Source organism: Danio aesculapii, chromosome 18 (assembly GCF_903798145.1).
Source record: "Danio aesculapii chromosome 18, fDanAes4.1, whole genome shotgun sequence".
Taxonomy (NCBI): Eukaryota; Metazoa; Chordata; class Actinopteri; order Cypriniformes; family Danionidae; genus Danio; species Danio aesculapii.
The window spans coordinates 34946695-34968745 of NC_079452.1; the positions used below are offsets into that span (position 1 = coordinate 34946695).

Here is a 22051-nt window from a genome sequence, read left to right on the forward strand (position 1 = left end):
TTACTACTGCGATATAATTTAGAAGGAACGAAGAACTAACATTTTTTTACCCCTATGAAAGGTTTATAAAAGAGAGAAATACAAATCAATAATTAGACCAGTAAAAAAAAACTTGATGTGGAGCTTTAGCCAACTCTCTGACCTTCAAATGAATGAATGAAACGTTAGACTCCCATTTAAAGGGCACCTATGGTGAAAAATCTACTTTTCAAGCTGTTTGAACAGAAATGTGTGTAAGTATAGTGTATAAACTGTCATATTGGGGTGATATAAACACACCCAGTCCTTTTTTTTTAATTTAACAACATAAAAACGGTGGACCAATTGGGGCTGTTTTCAGATCGACCGCAACTTTACGCAGGAGTGCGGTCCCCCCGCCCACCAATATTGATTGACAGCTGCGCGCATTAACATGTCCGGTAGTCACGTGTATAATCATATCAACAAGACAGGACGAGCGCGTGTCAGAACAATTATAAAGGAAGACGCTTCAATCGCGGTTTGTGGATGTTAAATCAGGTTTATTTTGTACATTAATATAAGAGATATCCATACAGCGCTTGTGTGTTGTCATGGCAACGTTGGTAAAACGACATCTCTCATCTCGTTCAATGTCAATAAAATTGTACTGTTAATAAAATGTGGTTATTTTATTATGTTTATTTAAATCAGTATCATTTCAGCTACTAAGTTAATTCGTTAACAAGATGGTTAACAATGTCTTAACAGCACATTTCTAGTACACTTTCTTCTGCTGCTTGCAATAGCGCTACTATTTTGACATGGCAACCTTGGTAAAATTACATCTCTCAACTTGTTCAACGCCAAGAAAACTGTACTGTTAATAAAATGTGGTTATTTTATTGTGTTTATTTAAATAATTTAAACTTCTCTGTTCATTGTGAAAAGTCTTACAAGCTTACTTTATATTATTTCATTCAAAAAATTCCAAAGCATTTCCACTTTCAGTTTCAGATTTCAGCCAAGTGCATCCAGAATTTCGGTTTCAGATCAGATATTTTTGATTTCAGTGTATTTCTACTTCTAACATGCACAAGCTGATGAGCTTCAGTCTTGTAAGATCAGTTTTGCACTATTGAGTGATATTATTGAATTTACTACCCTGACACTATTGAATGGACTGATGTATTCTTTAGAACTGCTTTGTAGATGAATTGCTGAATCTGTTTCATGATCCAACACATTCATTCATTCATTTATTTTCCTTCAGCTTAGTCTCTATTTCAGAGGTTACCACAGCGGAATAACCCGCCAACTATTCCAGCATATGTTTTATGCAGCGGATGCCTTTCCAGCTGCAACCCAGTACTGGGAAACATCCATTTACGCTCATTCACACACACTCATACACTACAGACAATTTAGTTTATTCAATTCACCTATAGCGCATGTCTTTGAACTGTGTGGGAAACCGGAGCACCCAGAGGAAACCCTCACGAACATGAGGCGGGGAAAATGCAAATTCCAAACAGAGACAGAGAAAGAGCTAACTGAGCCAGCCGGGACTCGAACCAGCGACCTTCTTGCTGTGAGGCAACAGTGCTAACCACTGAGCCACCGTGCCACCTGATCCAACACATACATATGGAAGTCTGCCACAAGATAACAAAAGGTAAAAAAAGATCCCAAAATTTTGACTGTTTGACTGCAAGAACTAATCAATGGGCTACATGCACAACTTGTGTTTTTCAGCCAATGATCAACGTCCGGTGAAAGGTTTATGTGACTATTTTCAATTTCATAAGGTCTATTTAACAGCATCGATGTTGTGATGTAATTCAAATATAACCAGTTAAATAGACTTAAGCATTCATTTGGTTGTTAAAGCATTAAAAGAACTGAAGTACCATTTAAATGCAGGCGCCACCATTAGCAGCAGGTTAGCGCTAAAACTCCATTGAAAATACTGGGGTAAAATTAATTTCCATATTTAAAAGACATGGTGTGGAAAACTGAATTTAATGCAGTGCCTCTTATTTGGTCTAATACCCACTTTATATCATATCTCAGGCAGGCAGAGATGATCGCTGATTTTAAAGAAATCAGATCTTAAATGCTGTGATTTTGTATGGGATGACAATTAACCGGAACCCCTGGGCCTGGCTGACTGAAAATAAAAGTCTGTGTGCATATACCTCCTCCCACGACAGAAACAAGCTTCTGTACTAACATACTCAAGCTAAACAAGAAAGCAATTTTCATATGTAGAGCTGGTGAACTTGACATAGTTATTAAACAACCGAACCTACTCTTAAGTGACTCGAGCAGAATAATGACACTATTGTCTTTTTAGAGATAATTGAGGTTTGTATCACTCATTCTGCCATCTCTCATTATGTTACTGTGAAGCTGCTTTGAAACACTCATTTTGGAAATAAATTTGACTTGAGAGAGTGATTTCTGACCTGAGGACAGTAGGCTCCCGCTGCTCCCGCTGATGATTTTGCCTTTGCTGCCCATGTTGGCCAGTTTGGAGGTTTTGAGGGTCCCTGTTTCTGTCAGGTCTATGGCTATCTCATTCAGACTGCGCGCTGCGTGGATTTTACTCTGAGAGACAAAGACAGAAAAAGTGAATGTGCTTGCCAGCTGTGTCGAGTGTGTCAGAATTTTCCAAGAGACGAACATTCCACAGCTTTTAAAAGTGTAACACAATCCTTTAGCAAAGTCTGAGACAGATAGTTATGTGTGTGTGTGTGACTGTGGAATGATTGCAGTCCAGTTAGATGGTTAGAGATAGACCACAGGAAGGTCATTGGCTGACTAAAAGCTGATTAGAGGCTGATCTGAAAATGCCCTCTCACCTTGCTCTGTTTGCGGTCCAGGTAGAACTGGTGTTGGCTGATGGCCATGGCCCAGATGGATTTGATGAGGGTGGGACAGGCGTACCAGGTGTGCACGGCGATGCCACTGTGACCAAACGTCCTCCGCGTTACCGACGCCCTACAGTTGGTGCGAACACAAAACGACTTTATATTCACTGAATTTTTATGACAGCGTCAGTGCAGAAACAGATGTTTAATATTGGTGAAAACATTGTTATTTATTAACAGATGGGCACCGGCTTTTGTGTTTGACAAATTAATAAATGCACTGTCATAAAATGTTACTTCCTCAGAACTCACATTCAAAACCATTGTAAAAACAGCCAATAAACATCAGTGGACATATTGTATTGCTTGGCTAGTTACAGTAAATGTCAAAAAAGATTAGGATTTATTTTTATTTGCCTTTACAGCATTTTCAGCTTTCCATCTCAAAAGATAATTTTTAACAATGCATCTTTACATATTGAAAAATGCTACAAATATTAACTTTTTTTTTCCATTTAAGGGTTTCATGACAATATTTTTGTTAACTTACAATTCATTAATACTAGTAGTGTAGTGTAGTGTTCGGATTACATTATGGTTTTTTAGTCAGGGATCTGACCTTTTTTCGGATCAGCAAAAAAGGGAGGAGACAAATGTAATTTGCTTTCCATTTATTATAAAAACAGTACTGCAAGACAATTTTGGTTTTAACAAACAGAACTTAGAACTTGTAATTTATTTAAAGTAAGTTAAAGAATTAATCAGCTGAATAAAAATAAATGGTAAAAAATAAATTCACTGTTACTACTGTTGCTGATAAGGCTAATGTAGAAATGTAACATTAAAATTTGTACTGTCCATATTTATTTTTAGTCTCATTTTCAATAAATAATTCAGTTATTCACTCATAAATCTTCATGTTTTATTGCTAGATGGATCATTTTTGAAGAATTATTCAGTGGCATATTTTTGATGGCTGGTTGTCGCCACCTATTGATAAAATAATGTAATTGCTGCCTACAACTTTCATTTTTGAGTGTTGTTAAATGCATATGATGATGATTTTAATCTTTACCATAAACATCCGTGGTTTTATCTAAACTATAAACTGTTATCCCAGTACTTCTGTGTTATTTGACTGTTTGTAATCTAAAGACTGAATCTCTTTCTTGATTTTTCAAACAGATTTAAATGCAGCGATTCGAAGGATTAATAAACATATCCAAATCACCATCATTTATTATTTATGTTGTGTGTGTGTTGAGATCCTGATATTTTAATGATTAATCATGCAGCTTACACTGAATGAATTAACGCAAACTAAACAAGTAGTGACAGAAAAAACCTTTAATAACCTAAGAAACCCAGCACATCCCCAATAACCCACCACAACTTCTTCTGTCATTATTATGTTTTACAGGAAAGCCTAAATGCTTTCATACGTGTGATTTAAATTATGCAAGAGGGGATCTCTCTGTGATCATTACAAATTTAGGATTAATCAACAAGTAAAAAAATGTATTAATCCACGGGTCATGTGTCTTCTGAACCGTGGGTTGTGATCCGTACGAACCATCAACCATAATCCATTACACCCCTAATTAGCACAATTACATTTGCAACAAGATGGACCTTATTTAGCTTTAATCAGGGGTGTAACATGTGCATCACAACCCACAGCTTGGAACGGAAGTGACGGCGGATTAATATCTTTTTTTTACTTAAAGATTAATCCTAAACTTATAATGACCGCTGAGGGATCACCTCCCATGTCAATCAAATCACATGTATAAAAATATTTTGGCTTTCCAGTAAAATATAATAATGACAGTAGAAGTTGTGGTGGGTTATTGGGGATGTGGTGGGTTTCTTAGGTTATTAAAGGTGTTTTCTGTAACTACTTGTTAAGCCTGATGAGGATCTCTACACCCACGCAACATAAATTATAAATGATGCTGATTTGGATATATTTATTAATCCTTCACCTAAATGCTCTCTTAGGTTATTAAACATGTTTTTGTTTATCCTACATCAGTGCATTCAGTGTAAACCTGTGCAATTAATCATTGAAAGATCGGGATCTCAACACCCATGCAACAAATTATAAATGATGAATTGTTTTTACAGTATTGAATATTTTACTTTTTTTGTTCGGCTGTTTTTTTCTAGATTTTTTTAAAACTTAAAATTAAAGCTTATTATTAAATTAAATCAAACCAAAATTTTCTTGCAGTAATGATTTTGTAATAAATTGAAAGCAAATTTACACAAAATACATTTGTCGCCTTTTTTCGCTAACTCAAAAAATGGTCCAATCCGTGACTCAAAAAACGCTATGTGATCCGTTACACCACTAGCTTTAATGTAGCTTCTTAAACACACTTCTATCAGAAAACAAGCAGGCTGAGCAAAACATATTGTTCAAAACTTAGGGTAAAGATATGAATTTGCTTAAAGTATTTATTTATTTATTTTTCCAAGGATGTACTCACCAAAAAAAAAAAAACACATTAATCCATGTTCTATCATCTCCCATATTATTAGCAGCCAGAAAAATATATACATTTAGGTGTGAGATATGAGCTGGTGTTAGCACATAATACTCCTGACAGTTCTGCAATGTATCGGCTTAGCGTACCACACACAGTGCAGCCCACATATATACACACACCATTTACACTGTGGTCAAACGCTGTGCACGTGTGTCCTGTGATGGGTTTTCTAAAATCCTCCAGGCCTCTCCACTAGAAGAAGACAAACAGCAGACTCTGACTCTTATCAAAACTTTATTAGAATGCGAATGTGTGTGTGTGTGTGTGTGTGTGTGTGTGTTTGTTGCAATGTCTCTAACTGAATGACAGCAAACCTAACAAGAAGGAAAATACATCATGCTGCAAAATAAACAGACTGTTTCATCTTCCTAAACTGTTTTGCTCTCTTTCATGTCTTATTTCCCCGGCCTCCAGCATTTCTGTGAGCTCCCTGCGTGTTCTCTGCGTTTCTGGGCTGTCGTGACGCTTGTTTGAACAGCGTGAATGAGGTGGTTTATCTGTCAGCGTCTGAGGCGGCGTGTGCTGCTGCTTTTGGCAGAGTCTGCTCTCCTAAAGAGACTAGCCAGCCCTCAGCATACACTGATGATGTCATGAGGGCCTGATTAAACCCTAAATGTATCCTAATATCAGTAAAGAATGAGACAAATGGAAGATCCACAGTTTTGACACAACAAGAGAGAGAAACACAGGATCAGGACAAACTCAAACTCCACATCTCAATCTCTATAACTGGAACTTTCGTTCATCTATTCCGGATGTATATCTACCCTCTTCTCCACAGCACACAGGAAGTCAGAGATTTCAATTCAATAACAAATAGCTTAGCTCAGTGAACGCTTGTGGATGGATGGAAGCCAACCAGATGTAACAACGAACATATTTACCTCACAATGTTTCTCTTCAGGAACAGCAGTCCTGTCCAAAGTCTCAAATTTTTTTAGTATTGCTTAAAGGTATGGGTTTGCTCTTCAGCGTTTGGACTTTTAGCAGTGAAAATTTAACCACACTGAACTGAACTAAACTCAACTCTGTAAACTGGACTGACGCAGTTTCAATTTACTAGAACTTCTATGTTAAGCTGCTTTGACACAATCTGCATTGTAAAAGCACTATAGAAATAAAGATGAACTGAATTGAAATGCAAAAATGTTGACATCAAATTCTTGATTTTGATTTCATTTTGATTTAGTTTTACAAATCAAATTGTAATACTTCCATAATTGTTTTTCTAATATAGAAGTTAATGGCTACAGGTTTTCAGCCTTTCAAAATATCTTCTTTTTTTGTTGAACAGAAGAAACTCATGAAGCTTTATAACCCATTGAGGGAGAGTAAATAGTAGGGACGTTCTACCAGAAAAGTACATTTTCACTTATAAAAAATGTGTCAGGGCCTGACCTTTAGCTTGTCATCTTCAAAAAAAAAATCATACCAAAACAAGCATATATTTATACAATTCAATGATAGAACACATCCTTGATCACTGCCAGCTTCTCCTCTATCAATTGATGTCATTTCCGAGTCATACCCTTGAAGGCATTTTGCATGCTTTTAAGTTAAATTTAATGCAACTGTGACAGGACTGACAGAAACATGAGGACAATTGTAAATTTATTTGTATTATATATTTGTCGAATTTATTTAGAATTTCATGTTTTTAATCAATTGATGTGAATGACAACAACTTAAACTTGCTGTTTCTGAAGTTTTTTTCTAAATGACAGTTTTTAGCATTACAAATCTATTAAAAGCTGTAGGTTCGATTGGGCTGAGGACAAGGACAATGACAGGGTTTGTAAAGTGTTTTTAATAAAGAAAAAAAATCTGCATTAGTAGTAGTCGTGGCTGTAGTAGCAGCAGCAGCAGTAATAATAGCATTAGTAATTTCTGTAGTAGTGGTAGTTGGTGTAGTATTTATTGTATTTATTATTATTATTGTTGTCAGTTATTATTACTGTTGTCCTTTTTTCTTTTTGCTGTTATTATTACATTACTGTCACTGTTGTTACTCTTTACCACTTATTGGTCTCTTTTTATCTATGTTTTATTTATATCTATGTTATTTGCTTCATTTATTGAGTGTTATGTGTGTTGTGTATATGTTTATATATATCTTTTTCTTCTCTTATTTATGTAATCTGACCTGTCCACCCAGTTACCTTAATACACACACACACACACACACACACACACACACACACACACACGCACCTGCCAGTACCTGACTATACTGTTGTTGATTATTTAGTTTTCTTTGTTTGTGATCCCAATTTATGTATCTTTTGCATATTCTAATTAAAAAAATAAAAAAATAAATAAAATAAAAAAATAAATACATGAATAAATAAATAATTATAATAATAATAAGGCGACGCAGTGGTGCAGTAGGTAGTGCTGTCGCCTCACAGCAAGAAGGTCGCTGGTTCGAGTCTCGGCTGGGCCAGTAGGCGTTTCTGTGTGGAGTTTGCATGTTCTCCCTGCGTTCGCGTGGGTTTCCTCTGGGTGCTCTGGTTTCCCCCAAAGTCCAAAGACATGCGCTATAGGTGAATTGGGTAGGCTAAAATTGTCCATAGTGTATGAGTGTGACTGAGTGTGTGTGGATGTTTCCCAGAGATGGGTTGCAGCTGGAAGGGCATCCACTGCGTAAAACATATGCTGGATAAGTTAACGGTTCATTCCGCTGTGGCGACCCCAGATAAATAAAGGGACTAAGCCGAAAGGAAAATGAATGAATAAATGAATAATAATAACAAGAATAAATCTGAGAACCAAATTAAGGACTTATTCCTTCACAAAACAGCTCGAAGAAATCAGCCATCAGTCCGTTTTTGAAAATTTTTGGGATTAAATACTTTTTATTGACTGTTTTTATGTTTTATTTTAGGGACAGATAATATATGTTTCTGGCAGAATGTCCCAGTTAAGTACATTTTCATTTTAGTGTGAACTATCTTCATGTGTGTAAGTGCTCTATAAAGATGATACTCCATGTTTTACTATCCCACGTTCAAAAGCTCAGCTCATCAAGTCACATTTTGTCTATGTAACACAAATTAATCCCACAATGGAATCCCCGAAAAATCAAAAGGACAAAAGCATACAATATGCTGAGATCCTTTAAACCAGTCTTTCTCAACCACGTTCCTGGACTATCACCAACACAGCATGTTTTGGATGTTTCCTTTGTCTTTACAGGTCTTTCAGTCTCTGCTAATGAGCTAATGATTTAAATCAGTTGTACTTGTTTAAGGAGACCTGGAAAATGTGCAGAGCTGGTGGTCCTCCAGGAACGTGGTTGAGAAACACTTTTTTAAAACATCTTAACAAACTTGCCTTTCACACTTGTGTTGTGAAAGTGAAAGTGAAAGTGGTACCCAGTGCTGTCAATGTGTTGGACAGATTGTTTATATTGAGGTAAAGTTGGTTTTATATTCGCACATACATTCAGTGACAACATGCTCCCTATATTGTTTACCATGGCACTTTGAATATTTGGTCTGAAATCACATGTACAAATGACTTCAAAACAACATTAGCACTATTAATTTGACTGTGAACTGTGTTGTACTTTGATAGTCATCTGCTGCTAATATGATTTCACTATTTAGAATTTGCAAGGAATGCTTTTCTGAAATGATATTATTAAGGAGAATGTCCAAATGTGTGAATATAAAACCAACATTACCACAATATTGTTTATTAGCTTACAGTCCATGACCTGTGTGTATGTGTGTGTGGCACATCATGATTTTGCCAAGTACAATGCGATCCTGGATTAACATCTATGTTGATCCTGAAACATCATTTGTGTTGGAAAGTGTAATCCAAACCTATTCCCTACCCCTAAACTCAACCATAACTGTCAATTACTTCCAAAATCCGAGGGGAATAATAGTTGGATAACAGTCATGTAGAAGAGCATAACTGTAAGCCTAAACTTAACATACACAGTAAACATATCCCTTAATTCTGATTGGCTGATTGGAGTGTTGTTCCAGGATCAACATAGATTGTAATCCAGGAACATGTCCTTCTTGGTAAAATCAGGTTGGTGGTGTGTGTGTGTGTATGTGTGTGTGTGTAAGCATATGCAGACTGTAATGTAGATTTACCTTCTGGGGTCATGGACTTCCACTGAGAACTTCTTCTCCCTGAAGTACAGATTCTCCAACTGTCTCCATTGGAACACCTGCAGAGACGAGAGAACGTTTTCAGAACATTCCCGCACCCTTGATCTAACATTCCATTGGATGGTCTTCAGAATCCTTCCAGATCCGAAAACGACCTTAAAAGAGAATCCAGAATCCAAGATGTTTGACTTTTCCGTTCACTTTTGTGCATGTGGCGGGTATGTGTGTGTGTAAAATCCTCCTTAGGCACAGGGGAACAATGAGTCCTCCTCTGTATATGTGTAGAAAGTGAGAGACTGTTTGGATCTAGAGAGATGAAGAGAGAGAGAGAGAGCAAGCAAAAGTGGGAGGAGTCAGACTCTTTCCAAGCCTCTCCTCCCTCTGGGAGACACGCTTCCTGTGTGGGCGGGGTTTACGGGGAGTTCAGGGTGATGTGTTTGTGTGTGTATGTGCTGTAGTAAGCCCTCAAAACGCAGCACTGCAGCTTTGTTTAACTCCTCCACCTCTTTTCCCCTCATTCACTCAAAAAATCAGGTTCTGGTTCTCATTATAGACCATCACGCACACACACACACAGCTGTCTGTTGTACAAACACTGAATTCCAAGAGACATCAGAACAAAAACACAAAGATGGTGTGATGGTATTGTTTTTAATTTAAAAAAATCTCTTTTTATTATAAAAAAAGTCTAAACTATCAACTACCTAAATAATTACTGTTAATAGGCATTTAAAAGGCAAGGCAAGGCAAGGCAAGGCAAGTTTATTTATATAGCACATTTCATACACAGTGGCAATTCAAAGTGCTTTACATAAACAGGAATAAAGACTTTGTATACAATCGTTTCTTGGCAAAGTGCTTCATTTGTGGGGAAAAAAAGAAAGAAAAATAAAGGAAAAGAAAAATGGATGGGGAGAGAAAGGGAGGGGGTTGGCTTGAAGTGCTCAAGAATTTTAAGAGCCTGGGAAAACAATGGACAGATGAAGGAAAAGGGGAGGGAAGGAACATAGTTACACATATACACACACAACTATTTCAACATATATCACCACAATTGGGAATTAAGTGCTGGTTCTTATTTAGAATGGGTTGTATTTTTTTTCTTAAGTACTGAAATCGCGTGAACTTCACAATGTTTGGATTCAATATTGATTCTTTAAGGTGTTTTGATAAAAAATAGCACATTATAACAATTCAAATATGTTTTATAAATTTTAGATTTGAGGTTTGATTAAAATATGAACTGATCGCAATATAAGGCAAGGCAAGTTTATTCATATAGCACATTTCATACACAATGGTAATTCAAAGTGCTTTACATAAACAAGAATAAAAGAAACAAAAAAGATAAAAATGTAAAGAATTAAAAATGATTAGAACAGATAAAAACAGATAAAAATGTGTTAAAGCAGGTTATAAAAGAATGAAAAAGAAAAGAAAGACATAATAGTGTGATCTGTGGGACGTAGCACAGTGCTCATTCAGTAAAGTCACAGCTAAACAGATGTGTTTCAGTCTTGATTTGAATGTGCCTAATGTTGGAGCACATCTGATCATTTCTGGAAGCAGCGAGGGGCGCTGTTAGTAGCTGAAAGCCGATTCACGCTACTTTGACTGAACTCTTGGAATTTCTAATTTATTTGATCTGACTGACCTGTTTGTATTCAGTACCGCATTGTGGCTGGAAAGACATCAGCTGCGTAAAACATATGCTGGAATATTTGGCGGTTCATTCTGCTGTGGCGACCCCTGATAAATAAGGGACTAAGTCGAAGGAAAATAAAACTAAATATTAAAAATAAAAGCTTATTTAAAAATATGAAGAAACACTACATTAGTATATAAACAATACCACAATAACTGATAACCCTTTACAAATGTGCAATGGTATCTTAATAACACAAATGGCACATTAAAATGTCACTAAAATAGTTTGTTTTCCATAGAATACTGCTCCTCAAATGTACTAAATGAAGTGTAAATTCAACTCTGTAGTGAACTACAGTGTTAGTACTATTAAGAGAACCAATTGTACAATTAAGATAAAACGGTAACACTTCTTCAGCATCTGGAAGCCCAAAAAAAAACAACTCTATAATTTCCATCCTAATACACAATAAAAAAATGCAACTGAACAGCACAGAGATGCTGATGGTGTTAAACTGAACATTTTTTGGTGCTTTGATGGTCTCATGGGACAAAGAACAAACTTGACCCTCGACACTTTTAAAACAACGTTCATTATAGAGATACAAATCTTAAGAGAGAGCGAGAGAGAGAGAGAAAGAGAGAGAGGGAGAAAAAAGAGAGAGTGAGAAACCCTACAATGTTCCATGACATCTAAACACTGTAGCTTTCAGCAGTTATAGGAGCCGATGAGGCATAGAGCATTAACCACACCAGATTATTTTGGGCAGAACTGGGGACGTCGGCTATTGTTCTGGATTTAGACAATCTCCATGAAAAAGTGTGTGTGATTTTGAGGCGTGCAGTCACGAGAGGTTGTAAAAGAGGGGAAAAGGCATCTCAAAGGGCCTCGTGCCCAGCGATGCCTTCATGTGCTGAATCCTGGTTAGTTCCAGCACATATTTCACTGACAGCTGGGCTGTGTTCTAGGCCTCGTGTTGTTTGGTTATTTAGATCTCTGGAAACAGGGTTAAACCTTGTCCTGGACTTCAAAGGGTTTTAAATAAGGGCTCATAGCCGTGGTGATGGGGTCCAGAGATTGGTCATGTCTGTGTCTAAAAGCCCACCTCTCCACTCTGAAAACACAGATGGAGCTGATTCCAGTATCAAGTCTGATGTTAGAATGCTGGAAAACTAAAAAAAGTTCCTTAAATAAAGAGAGCATGCATAATTATAATTATCAAGACTTTTAATGAATAAAATAGATGAAATATAAAATATATAAAATCTATATCGAAAGGGTTTTTAAATACTTTTTGTACATAATGTGTTAAATTGGTCAAAATCCATTTGTAATGTTTCAAAAGCTTTCTGCATGAAACAGATTGTGTTCTTATGACGTTTCCACTGCAGTTTCCAAACAACTAAGAAAAAGTTTTCGAGCATCAAATTTGCAAAGTAATAAATTATATTTAAATTCAAAATATATTCAACAGAATGTAGTTGTTTATAAATAGTAATAATTTTTACAACATTTCTGTGTGTTTGACTTTATTATGATCAAATAAACACAGCAATGTTGAGCATAAAAGACTCACATTTAAATAAATTAGTGCTGGGCAAAATTTAATCGCATCTAAAATAAGTATTAGTTATATATAAATACATACAGGCATGCTTATATTTAAGAAAATTTATCATGTACTTTTGAGGCTTTTTTTAGGTGAGAATGTAGTTGTTTAGACTGCAACTATGTGACCACATAATAAGTCCTCAGGGGAGAAAAACAGCATTTTTTTCAGCATACCTTTCAAACTACAGCTGAACAAATCATTATGGAGCAGGTAAGTTACATTCTAAGTCGATCTCTCTCTTTTGTTTTGTAGTGCTGAATTTATACCATAGTATCAGGTAATGTTTGCTTTGCTTTGGATTTTCAAGGAATAATTATTGGGATCTCCCGATTGCAACAGAGAAATAACTGGTAAATCTTTGTTGACTGATGGCATTCCATGCCATTCAGCCTTATAATCTTAAAATGTGAGCAAAATCACCTGTTTTGTCATCAGTTTAGACATTATGCAGGAGAATAATTAAAATACTAGCTCTAAAGTGACATTTGTAAAGTAGCAACGGTTTCTGCTGTTCTGATGTCAGCTGCAGATGTGTATGAATGGTGGAAGAAAGTATTTCCTCATGCAAAAGGGTTTTTGAGACTCTCTGTGTTTGATTTTCTTTTTTAAACACACGATTATGCCGTCAAACTGTTGTATAAACGCAATATCACATCCATAACAGTGCGATATGCTGTATATCGTCACTGGTGGGACACTAAGACACTCTGAAGTCTGCAGCCTCGAGTCAACGCACGCCTCTCACCAGTGCTGATCTACAGCCATATCTCACTGCGACTCGTGTGATATTGCGTGTATATATATATATATACACACACACACACACATACACATTTAAATATCTATGTAACAGAAGTGCTTTGTGTAGTTTTGTTTCCATCTATCCATGCATGTGTGTGTATCACATATACATAATAAATATATATATATATATATATATATATATATATATATATATATACATATATATATACATATATATATATATATATATATATATATATATATATATATATATATATATATATATATATATATATATATATATACATAATATATATATATATATATATATATATATATATATATATATATATATATATATATATATATATATATATATATATATACATAATATATATATATATATATATACATAATATATATATATACATAATATATATACATAATATATATACATAATATATATACATAATATATATATATATATATATATATATATATATATATATATATATATATATATATATATATATATATATATATATATATATATATATATATATATATATACGTATACATACAGTATGTCAAAACAAACATTTATTTTGGATGTGATTAATCGCAAATAATGTTTGCCCAGCACTAAAATAAAAAAAAAATATTTAAATAAAATAAATAAATGCATTAATTAATTGATATATTTTGCGAAACATTTAAAAACTAATGAAAAAATGTAAATGAAAAAAATTATAAAAATATAATCGTGCATTTAAGGATTGGATTAGCTTTAAATAACAGATTCAATGCTGCATTAGATGTTGAGCCTAATTTTGTTCTCGACTCTTTGAAACAAACTTTTTCATTCAGCCATGATGCTTTAATCGTGCCTATATAAACAGTTCACTAGATTTTAGATTGGTTAATCACTTCTTCAAACTTATAATCATTTCTAGACAAAACTAAAGATGCTTATCCAAAAAGTTCTGCTATAAAGGAGTTAGCATTTCAAGGAATTTCTGGCTAAGTGTCACAGCTGTGTCGTCAGTATGACTCACATTCACTGCAGTTACTTTTAATATAATGTGCAACACCCACCCTGCAGTCTATCTGTACACAAAATAAAACAATGACGCCCTCCCCCCTCCACCCACCCACCATTCTCTCTCACAAAGAGTACAGGAAGATTCTGTGTGTGTGTGGCATGCTATTTACTTAGCTCGAGCTATAATGAGTGCTTATGAGAAAAGACAGGGCATTGTGGAGGTCAAAGGTCACCGGCAGCAGACAGGAGGAAAACAATCACCGGTGACTCAAGGGCTGCAATCCCATGATTCATAGCTGTAACATTAAATCTGGGTAGAAATGCCTTTAGAATGGTGTTCATATGGTTTAGTAAGGCATATCTTAGAGTTACTGGAGCTAATGAGCTGATCCGAAGCAATCCGCCAGCTTTTTGGGGAGTGGTCCTGAATTCGTCAGACGCACTAATGTTTCCAGCATGTTGTATGTTGTCAGGGCGACAGTAATCCTGCGGATGTCTGCTGCTGGGTTTCCTGTTGCGGGTTTTTGGAGAGAGGCTTGCTGGAGGGAGTTTAGGTAGAGGACAATAGCTCTCGATGATGAAACCACAACCGTACTGGTCATACCTCTGTAAAACTTCACACACACACACTTTGGCACAGATGCTCTGCGGTCTCTCATTAGGAGAGGGTTTCAATTAGCCTGAAACTCATTAAACCCAACCGCGAACTCACAGAGTCTGCAGCTTTTAGTGTGTGGCATATTTTACTGTATATCTTCCTGCAGTCACACACACACACACTTCCCGCAGATGGAGTACAGCCACTAACCATTAGCGTATGTGAGCTTATCATCAAAACACACAAACGTGTAAGCATGTGTGATGGAGACAAACTGTGTAATGGGAGCATTAGTGGCAATGACCCATCTGAAAGGCAGATCAGGAGAAAGTTGCAGTCGGGCATTTAAGGAGTTTAAGTATTAAAGGAACAATATGTACGATTTTTGTATCAAAATATTCAAAAACACTAGAACAGTGTTATATACCTTTGCTGAATTATATCATAACATTCAAGAGTTCACACTAAGCTAATGATTGATTATAAAGCCTATTTGGCATAGGAGAGAGAGCCCTGAGCTCATAAGATCCTCGAGCCCAGGGTTCCCTCCCGTTTGCAGGGCGAGATGTGAGTTTGAGCTGAGGTAGATCTCGAGAACTCCCCTGCTGTTGTAGCTAATGAACAATTAGGGATTGCTATGAAGACATAACTACGTACTAGGAGCACATCTATAGTGCTGATTTGGATTAGTCAATTAACTTAAGTCACATGTTTTTGGATTGTGGGGGACCTGGGGGAAATCCACGCGAGCACAGGGAGAATGTGAACTCCACACAGAAACATTGACTGCCTTGGTCGGACTAGATCCAGTGACGTTCTTGCTGTGAGGCAACGGTGCTAACCACTGGGCTGCCGTGCCACCCATCTAGGAAAGGAGTGGAAGGGAGGATTCTTCAAAACGAAGATGGCTGTGGTATGAAAGCTTAGGTTATTTATGGTGACTTAGGAATCGTCTGATTGGTGAATTGGATAATGCGGGACCAGATGTGATCAATTATAAGCATGTGATCCTCTCGAAACTAGTTTAGAAATAAACTTCACTTATCCTAAATGTTTTGAAGAATGCTCAAATCTTTAGAAATAAGCTATTTTAACTACTGCACGAACGATTGACAGTGTCACCATGCTACTTTGATGCTTTTTTCTGTTTTTTATTTATATTCGCTTTACTACATTGTGCGTTTTATTAGACTGCACAGAGTGGCATTGTAATAGAAGCCTAAAACTTATTTAGTATGATAAAACAGCGCTACTTCATCTCAATGTGGTCAGAGCGGAAAAAGAACCAGTAGTGGTGGAATGCGGCATAATAAAAGCTCTGCTGCTTTTTCTGCATGCTCATTTGTTATCAGCAGTTATTTCTGCTTCTTGTTAATCGACAGCTTTCAGCTTTACTCTGCTTCATACCACCACGATAATAAGTGCTGAATACTTTAGCTCATCCATCAACATGATTTCTGCAGGAGTCCCATAGGATGGAATGAAGACCACAGGACATCTCCTTTACATCCAACTCTCATGATTCCACACTCAATCACTTTGTCGTCATCAAACTCCAACTTTGTTTGCATTGAATACATATTGTGCCTTGAAATTAATCATACAAAACTGAACATGTTGTCATTACTTACTCTGCTAGCATGTCATTATTTTGCCAAGTACAATGCGATTCTGGATTAACATCTATGTTGATCCTGGAACATCATTTTTGTTGAAAAATATGATCCATACCTATTCCCTTTCCCTAAACCCAACCATAACTGTCAATTATTCCCAAAATCAGAGGGGAATAATAGTTGGACAACAATCATGTAGAAGTGCATAAACCCAACCGTAAGCCCCTACTTGGTGAAATCAGATTGGTGGTTATGCTAAGGGCTCATTCACAGCAAATGCATCGATGCTTCTAAAGACGCTTGACATGGCGCTCAGGAATGAGGAATGAGCACTGCAGCGCAAGGTCCATGTGATGCGATATTATGAACGCGATATAATAACAACAATGATGGACCCATAAGAAATAGGAAAACATGTTATGATAAGCACCTGAAGATCATATAACTCAGGATTTCTTGACAAAGACACAATGCATGCCTCCTCCGCCATGATACTATAGTAAATAAAGCAATTGTCATGCCAACTTTCTACTATAAACAGAAGCTTGCAATGATTGCCTTGCCTCCGAGATCATCTGATTGGTCCACCGCTTTTGAACCTCACAGTGATGAGCTGCGCTGTATGTAAAAGTTGAAGACCTTTCTTCCTTTCTGCTTGACACGGCAACTAAAAAACATATCGCTCACATGCACATCACTTCAAAAGACGCAAGAGCAATGGTCACACACATCCATCCAGTGCATGTTTACTTAAAAAAAAAAAAAGAGCAGTGGTTAGCCCTGTTGCATTACAGCAAGAAGGTCGCTGGTTCGAGTCCTGGCTGGGCCAGTTTGCATTTCTGTGTGGAGTTTCTGGTGTGCAATAGGTGAATTGGGTAAACAAAATTGACCGTAGTGTAAGAGTTTGAATTTGAGAGTGTATGGGGTGTTTCCCAGTACTGGGTTGTGGATGGAAGGGCATCCGCTGCGTAAAACATATGTCGGAATATTTGGCGGTTCATTCCGCTGTTCCGACCCCAATCAGGGACTAAGCCAAAGGAAAATGAATGAATGAATGAATGAATGTTTTGAATATGATATTTTGTCCATACAAGTAAAGTCAATGGGGTCCAATGTTGTTTTGCCATCCATTGTATGAACAATAACAGTTCTTCAAATTATATAAAGAGTATAATATATTTGGAAAACTGTGAATGTCAGTAAATGATGATATTTTCATTTTTGGATAATCCTGGTTTAGCTGTAGAACTATAATTTTGTTTAGTTTGCATCTGTGGCATTTTTGCAGACGCGTCTGTTCTGCTCGCTGGTTTCTCTTCCCTCCAGTCCGAGCTGCCCTCTGCTGCGTCGTTTCATTTCAACTCTCGTTTTCTGTAACAGATCCTTCTCTGTAAATAGGCCTGAGTTTGGCTTTTCGCTTGGCTGGACTTTTTTGCTTTGAACGCTATTTTTAGCTTGCGGTTTTGGGGAAAGGTTTCTCTGTTCCTCACCACGGGCTGAAGTTTTCGCCTGTCCTTTTGGAGAAAATTTAAACACGGGTGTGTGCTGTGAGAATGGAAAACCAAAGCCAACGGGACGCACACCTGAAGTAGTTATTCCCACAGAAAGCGATTCTTTTCGATTTAGAAAGATTTGTAGCATTTCACTTACTGGGTGTCATTTGCCGTCTGTCCCGAGGTTTGACAGTCTCTGTCTAAAGTTACCAAAGACACTCGGCGGTCAAAGCAACAGAGGTCGTGACCTTTCTGAGGTCGTCACACCCAAGTGTCAGACGGTCAGACTTCTATAGGATGACGTCGTGAGGTTAAACAAAGGTGATCAGGTGATGAACATATACTAACAAACACAGACTGGAGGAAGCTCATGCTAAGTTTCAAAACCCGCTGAGAAGGAAACTGCTTACATCCACTGGAATTTCTGCTAAGCACTGAGTTTTAAAAGAGAAGTAGGATTTTTTTCTCTCTCTCATCAAGAAACAAAGAGCTTTTCTTAAAAAGCACTGTCATAAGCTACATTTTAAGACATGACTGTGATTTTGGACACTTGCCTTAGTAAATAATGAATAAATGCAAAAGAGTACAATGCTTTTCTTACTTCGAGTTTCTGTCTTGTTTCTAGTCCAAATATCAAAAGATTCTTGAATTAAGAAGCAATTTCTTGACAAATAAAAATATTGTTTAGTCTTCAGAAGTAATAAGTAAAATAATTAAGCTGCTTTTTCCATAAAACAAGCAAAATAATCCAACCCAGGCTCATTCTGAAAACATAGCTCTATATACATTTCTGGAGAGCGCCAATAAGTCCCAGGAGCTACGTTTTTTTTTTTTTTTTTTGCAGTTTTTGTTTCCGTGAATTCACCAGAGGCCGCTGTGTACACTTTTTGAGATCTCAAATTTCTCTCTTGAGTGACATTCGAGCCTGTTCTTCTCGTGTAAAATCACCAGAAGCCGCTGTTGACTGACTGACCAACCGACTGAAGCCCCCCACCCACCTCCTTCTCTAAACCCAACCGATAGTGTTTTAAAAAGCACCGATTGGTCTGCGCCAGTGGTGTAGTGGTTAGTACGTCGACACATGCACTCCGGTGCTCACGGTGACCTGAGTTCGATTCCCGCCTCGTGGTCCTATGCCGATCCTTCCCCTCTCTCTGCTCCCCATGCTTTCCTGTTAATACTCCCTACTGTCCTATACAATAAAGATAAAAAACCCTAAACAATAGGTATAAAAAAAAGCACAGATTGACCCGCCCACCTAAACCCAGCCGACATTGTTTTAAAAAGCAATCCAGAAAAACAATAGCCCCGAGATTTTTACCACGGTTTCAGAATTTACCACTTTCTCACCCTGTTATTTACTTGTTTATTTTATTTTTTGGCTTCTGTTTTTGTTTTACCTGCTTTATGGAACTATTCTTTGCTGGACTCAAACCCCATTGTCACGGTCAACTTCTCTCTGAGTCTCAGTCCGTCAACAAATGCAGTGAGCCACTGGACAAACTGGTAACAGTTGGACAGCCGTCCATACGGAGGTAAGCGGTCAACTGCTAGCGCGAAAAGGAACAGCATTATACCACCCCGTAGCATTCGTTTTAAAGGCAAAATGCAACCATACGTTCCTCTGGCTACATAATTCGCGATCTCCAGAAATGTATATAGGGCTACATTTTCAGAATGAGCCTATGTTGCAATAATCTTGCAGCGGAGTAATCAAAATAATGCTGTTTTTGGTTTGAAATAGGGTATTTTTTCTTACCCGATTGGCAGATTATTTTCTTGTTTTAAGCAATTATCCATTTAATAGATCTAAAAAGGATTCTTGATTGATTTATTTTGTATATTTGACCTGGAAACAAGTCAAAATAAGTAAGACAAGTTTTGCAGTGTAATTTTATCATTGGACAAATAAACATAAGTGTGACTGCATAGAAAGGAAGCATGGAATACTTCATGTTTGGTGCACAAATTGTGCAAGATGAATTACACTAACCAAGAACTACAAATTATCACCAGCAAGGTAAAACCATTACAGGATGATAAAGATGAAGAGAGAGCACAAGCAAAAAGTCAAACCGTGTCAAGTCTACAGAGGAAAGAGGGTCTTACCTTTCTTGGTTTGACTTTGTCCTGGTAGTCATATTGAAAAATGCCTTTATAACTCAAGCCCAGCCACCATGGGATACCCTGCTTATCCTGAGAGAGAGATAGAGAGAAATAAAGCATTAATACACACACACACACACATACACTTGTAAAGCTATCTTCATGGGAACTTCCCATAGCTGTAATAATGTTCCTACAGTACAGAGTGTATATTTTATCCCTTTCTCTAACTACACCCCTAAATCAAAGCCTCACAGTTCAAAAATCCTTTTTTACATTGTGTGTGATTTATAAGCATGTTTACTCATGGGGACTTCAATGTAGGTCCCTGTGGTGACACAATTCCCTATGAGTCTGTGAGCATTCAGGATTAAGTCCCCATAAGATATAAAAGCAAGCACACGCACGCACACACACGCACGCACGCACGCACACACACAGGAGAAGTGTCAGCTCATGGCTGATGACAGCATATTATCTAAAACACACTGAGTCTTAAGCATCCTTTAACACCTAGGGAAAGAGCCGATAGTGCAGGCCGTGAGAATGTGCGTTTGTGTGTGTGTATGGACCGATGGCTGTGCTTATAAATTTCCCCTCCCCGCTCCATGACCCACCTTAACAGCGTAATAATGCACTCCATATGTGGGCAAGGACTCCACTATACTCATATAGCTGTGAGAGAGAGGAAAGAAGGAATCATTGACAGTGTGTTATGGATGTTACACATGCAAACAATTCACATTAGAAGCAAACATGCGGGAGTGGATCTCGGATGTCTGTGAGAATGCATAAAAGATTATCAACACTGAACTTGAAAAAACAAGCAAACATGTTTGGATTAAATTACTGTCATTGCATTAACTATTGAATCAAACAATGAAATAAGCACACTTTAAGCTAAAAACTACACTTTTTTAAAATTCAACAATCTATATTTTGTTCCAAATTTAAGGTATAGTTCACTCAAAACTAAAGAAAATGGCTTTGTTTCTTTTGTGCAACACAAAGGATGAATATTGTTAAAGCTAAATGGATAGTTCACCCAAAAATGAAAATCCTGTCATCATTTACTCACTCACATTTATTTGAGTTTCTTTCTTCTGTTGAACACAAAAGAAGACATTTTGAAGAATGCTTGTAGCTGGCACCCATTGACTTCTGCTGTATTTTTCCCCTACTATAGAAGTCCATAAAGAACTGTAGAGCTGGGCTTCCCAACCTTTTATACAGCTTAAAGTGACATTTAAAAACTTAATTAGGTTAACTAGGCAGGTTAGGGATATTAGGCAAGTTATTGTTTAATGATGGTTTGTTCTGTAGACAGTCAGAAAAATATATAGCTTAAAGGGGCTAATAATTGTGTCCTTAAAATGGTGTTAAAAAATTTAAAAACTGCTTTTATTCTAGCAAAATAAAACAAATAAGACCTTTATAATACTATATATTTATACTTTATATAATACTATATATTTTATTTCTTTTTTAAAACACACACAGATTCAAAGCTCCTGAATTCTTCAGGTAATTATTACAACTGCAGAGAATTTGAACCTTTTCTTCAATAAATGAACCTGACAGGACCACAGTAAACATGACAAAAAAAAGCTGCTGCTTTGAATTGGACTGACTACTATTCATCTATTGATCATATTCATTAAAAGTAAAAAAAAAATACA

At 36.7% G+C, this 22051-nt stretch overlaps 1 protein-coding gene across 8 annotated transcripts in view; it reads right to left on the reverse strand.

The window, feature by feature from the left end:
• frmd4a (FERM domain containing 4A) overlaps positions 1-22051 on the reverse strand; it is a 255772-nt gene that overhangs the window by 29491 nt on the left and 204230 nt on the right. For 6 of the 8 annotated variants that reach the window (XM_056478927.1, XM_056478923.1, XM_056478922.1 and 3 more), the window contains exons 10-14: positions 20990-21047; positions 20376-20462; positions 9496-9572; positions 2823-2964; positions 2427-2568 (exon numbers count right to left, since the gene is read on the reverse strand). In XM_056478927.1, the coding sequence (XP_056334902.1) occupies positions 2427-2568; positions 2823-2964; positions 9496-9572; positions 20376-20462; positions 20990-21047 (506 nt within the window). The remainder of the gene's footprint in view (positions 1-2426; positions 2569-2822; positions 2965-9495; positions 9573-20375; positions 20463-20989; positions 21048-22051) is intronic. The other 2 variants (XM_056478921.1, XM_056478925.1) reach the window with 1 other exon arrangement.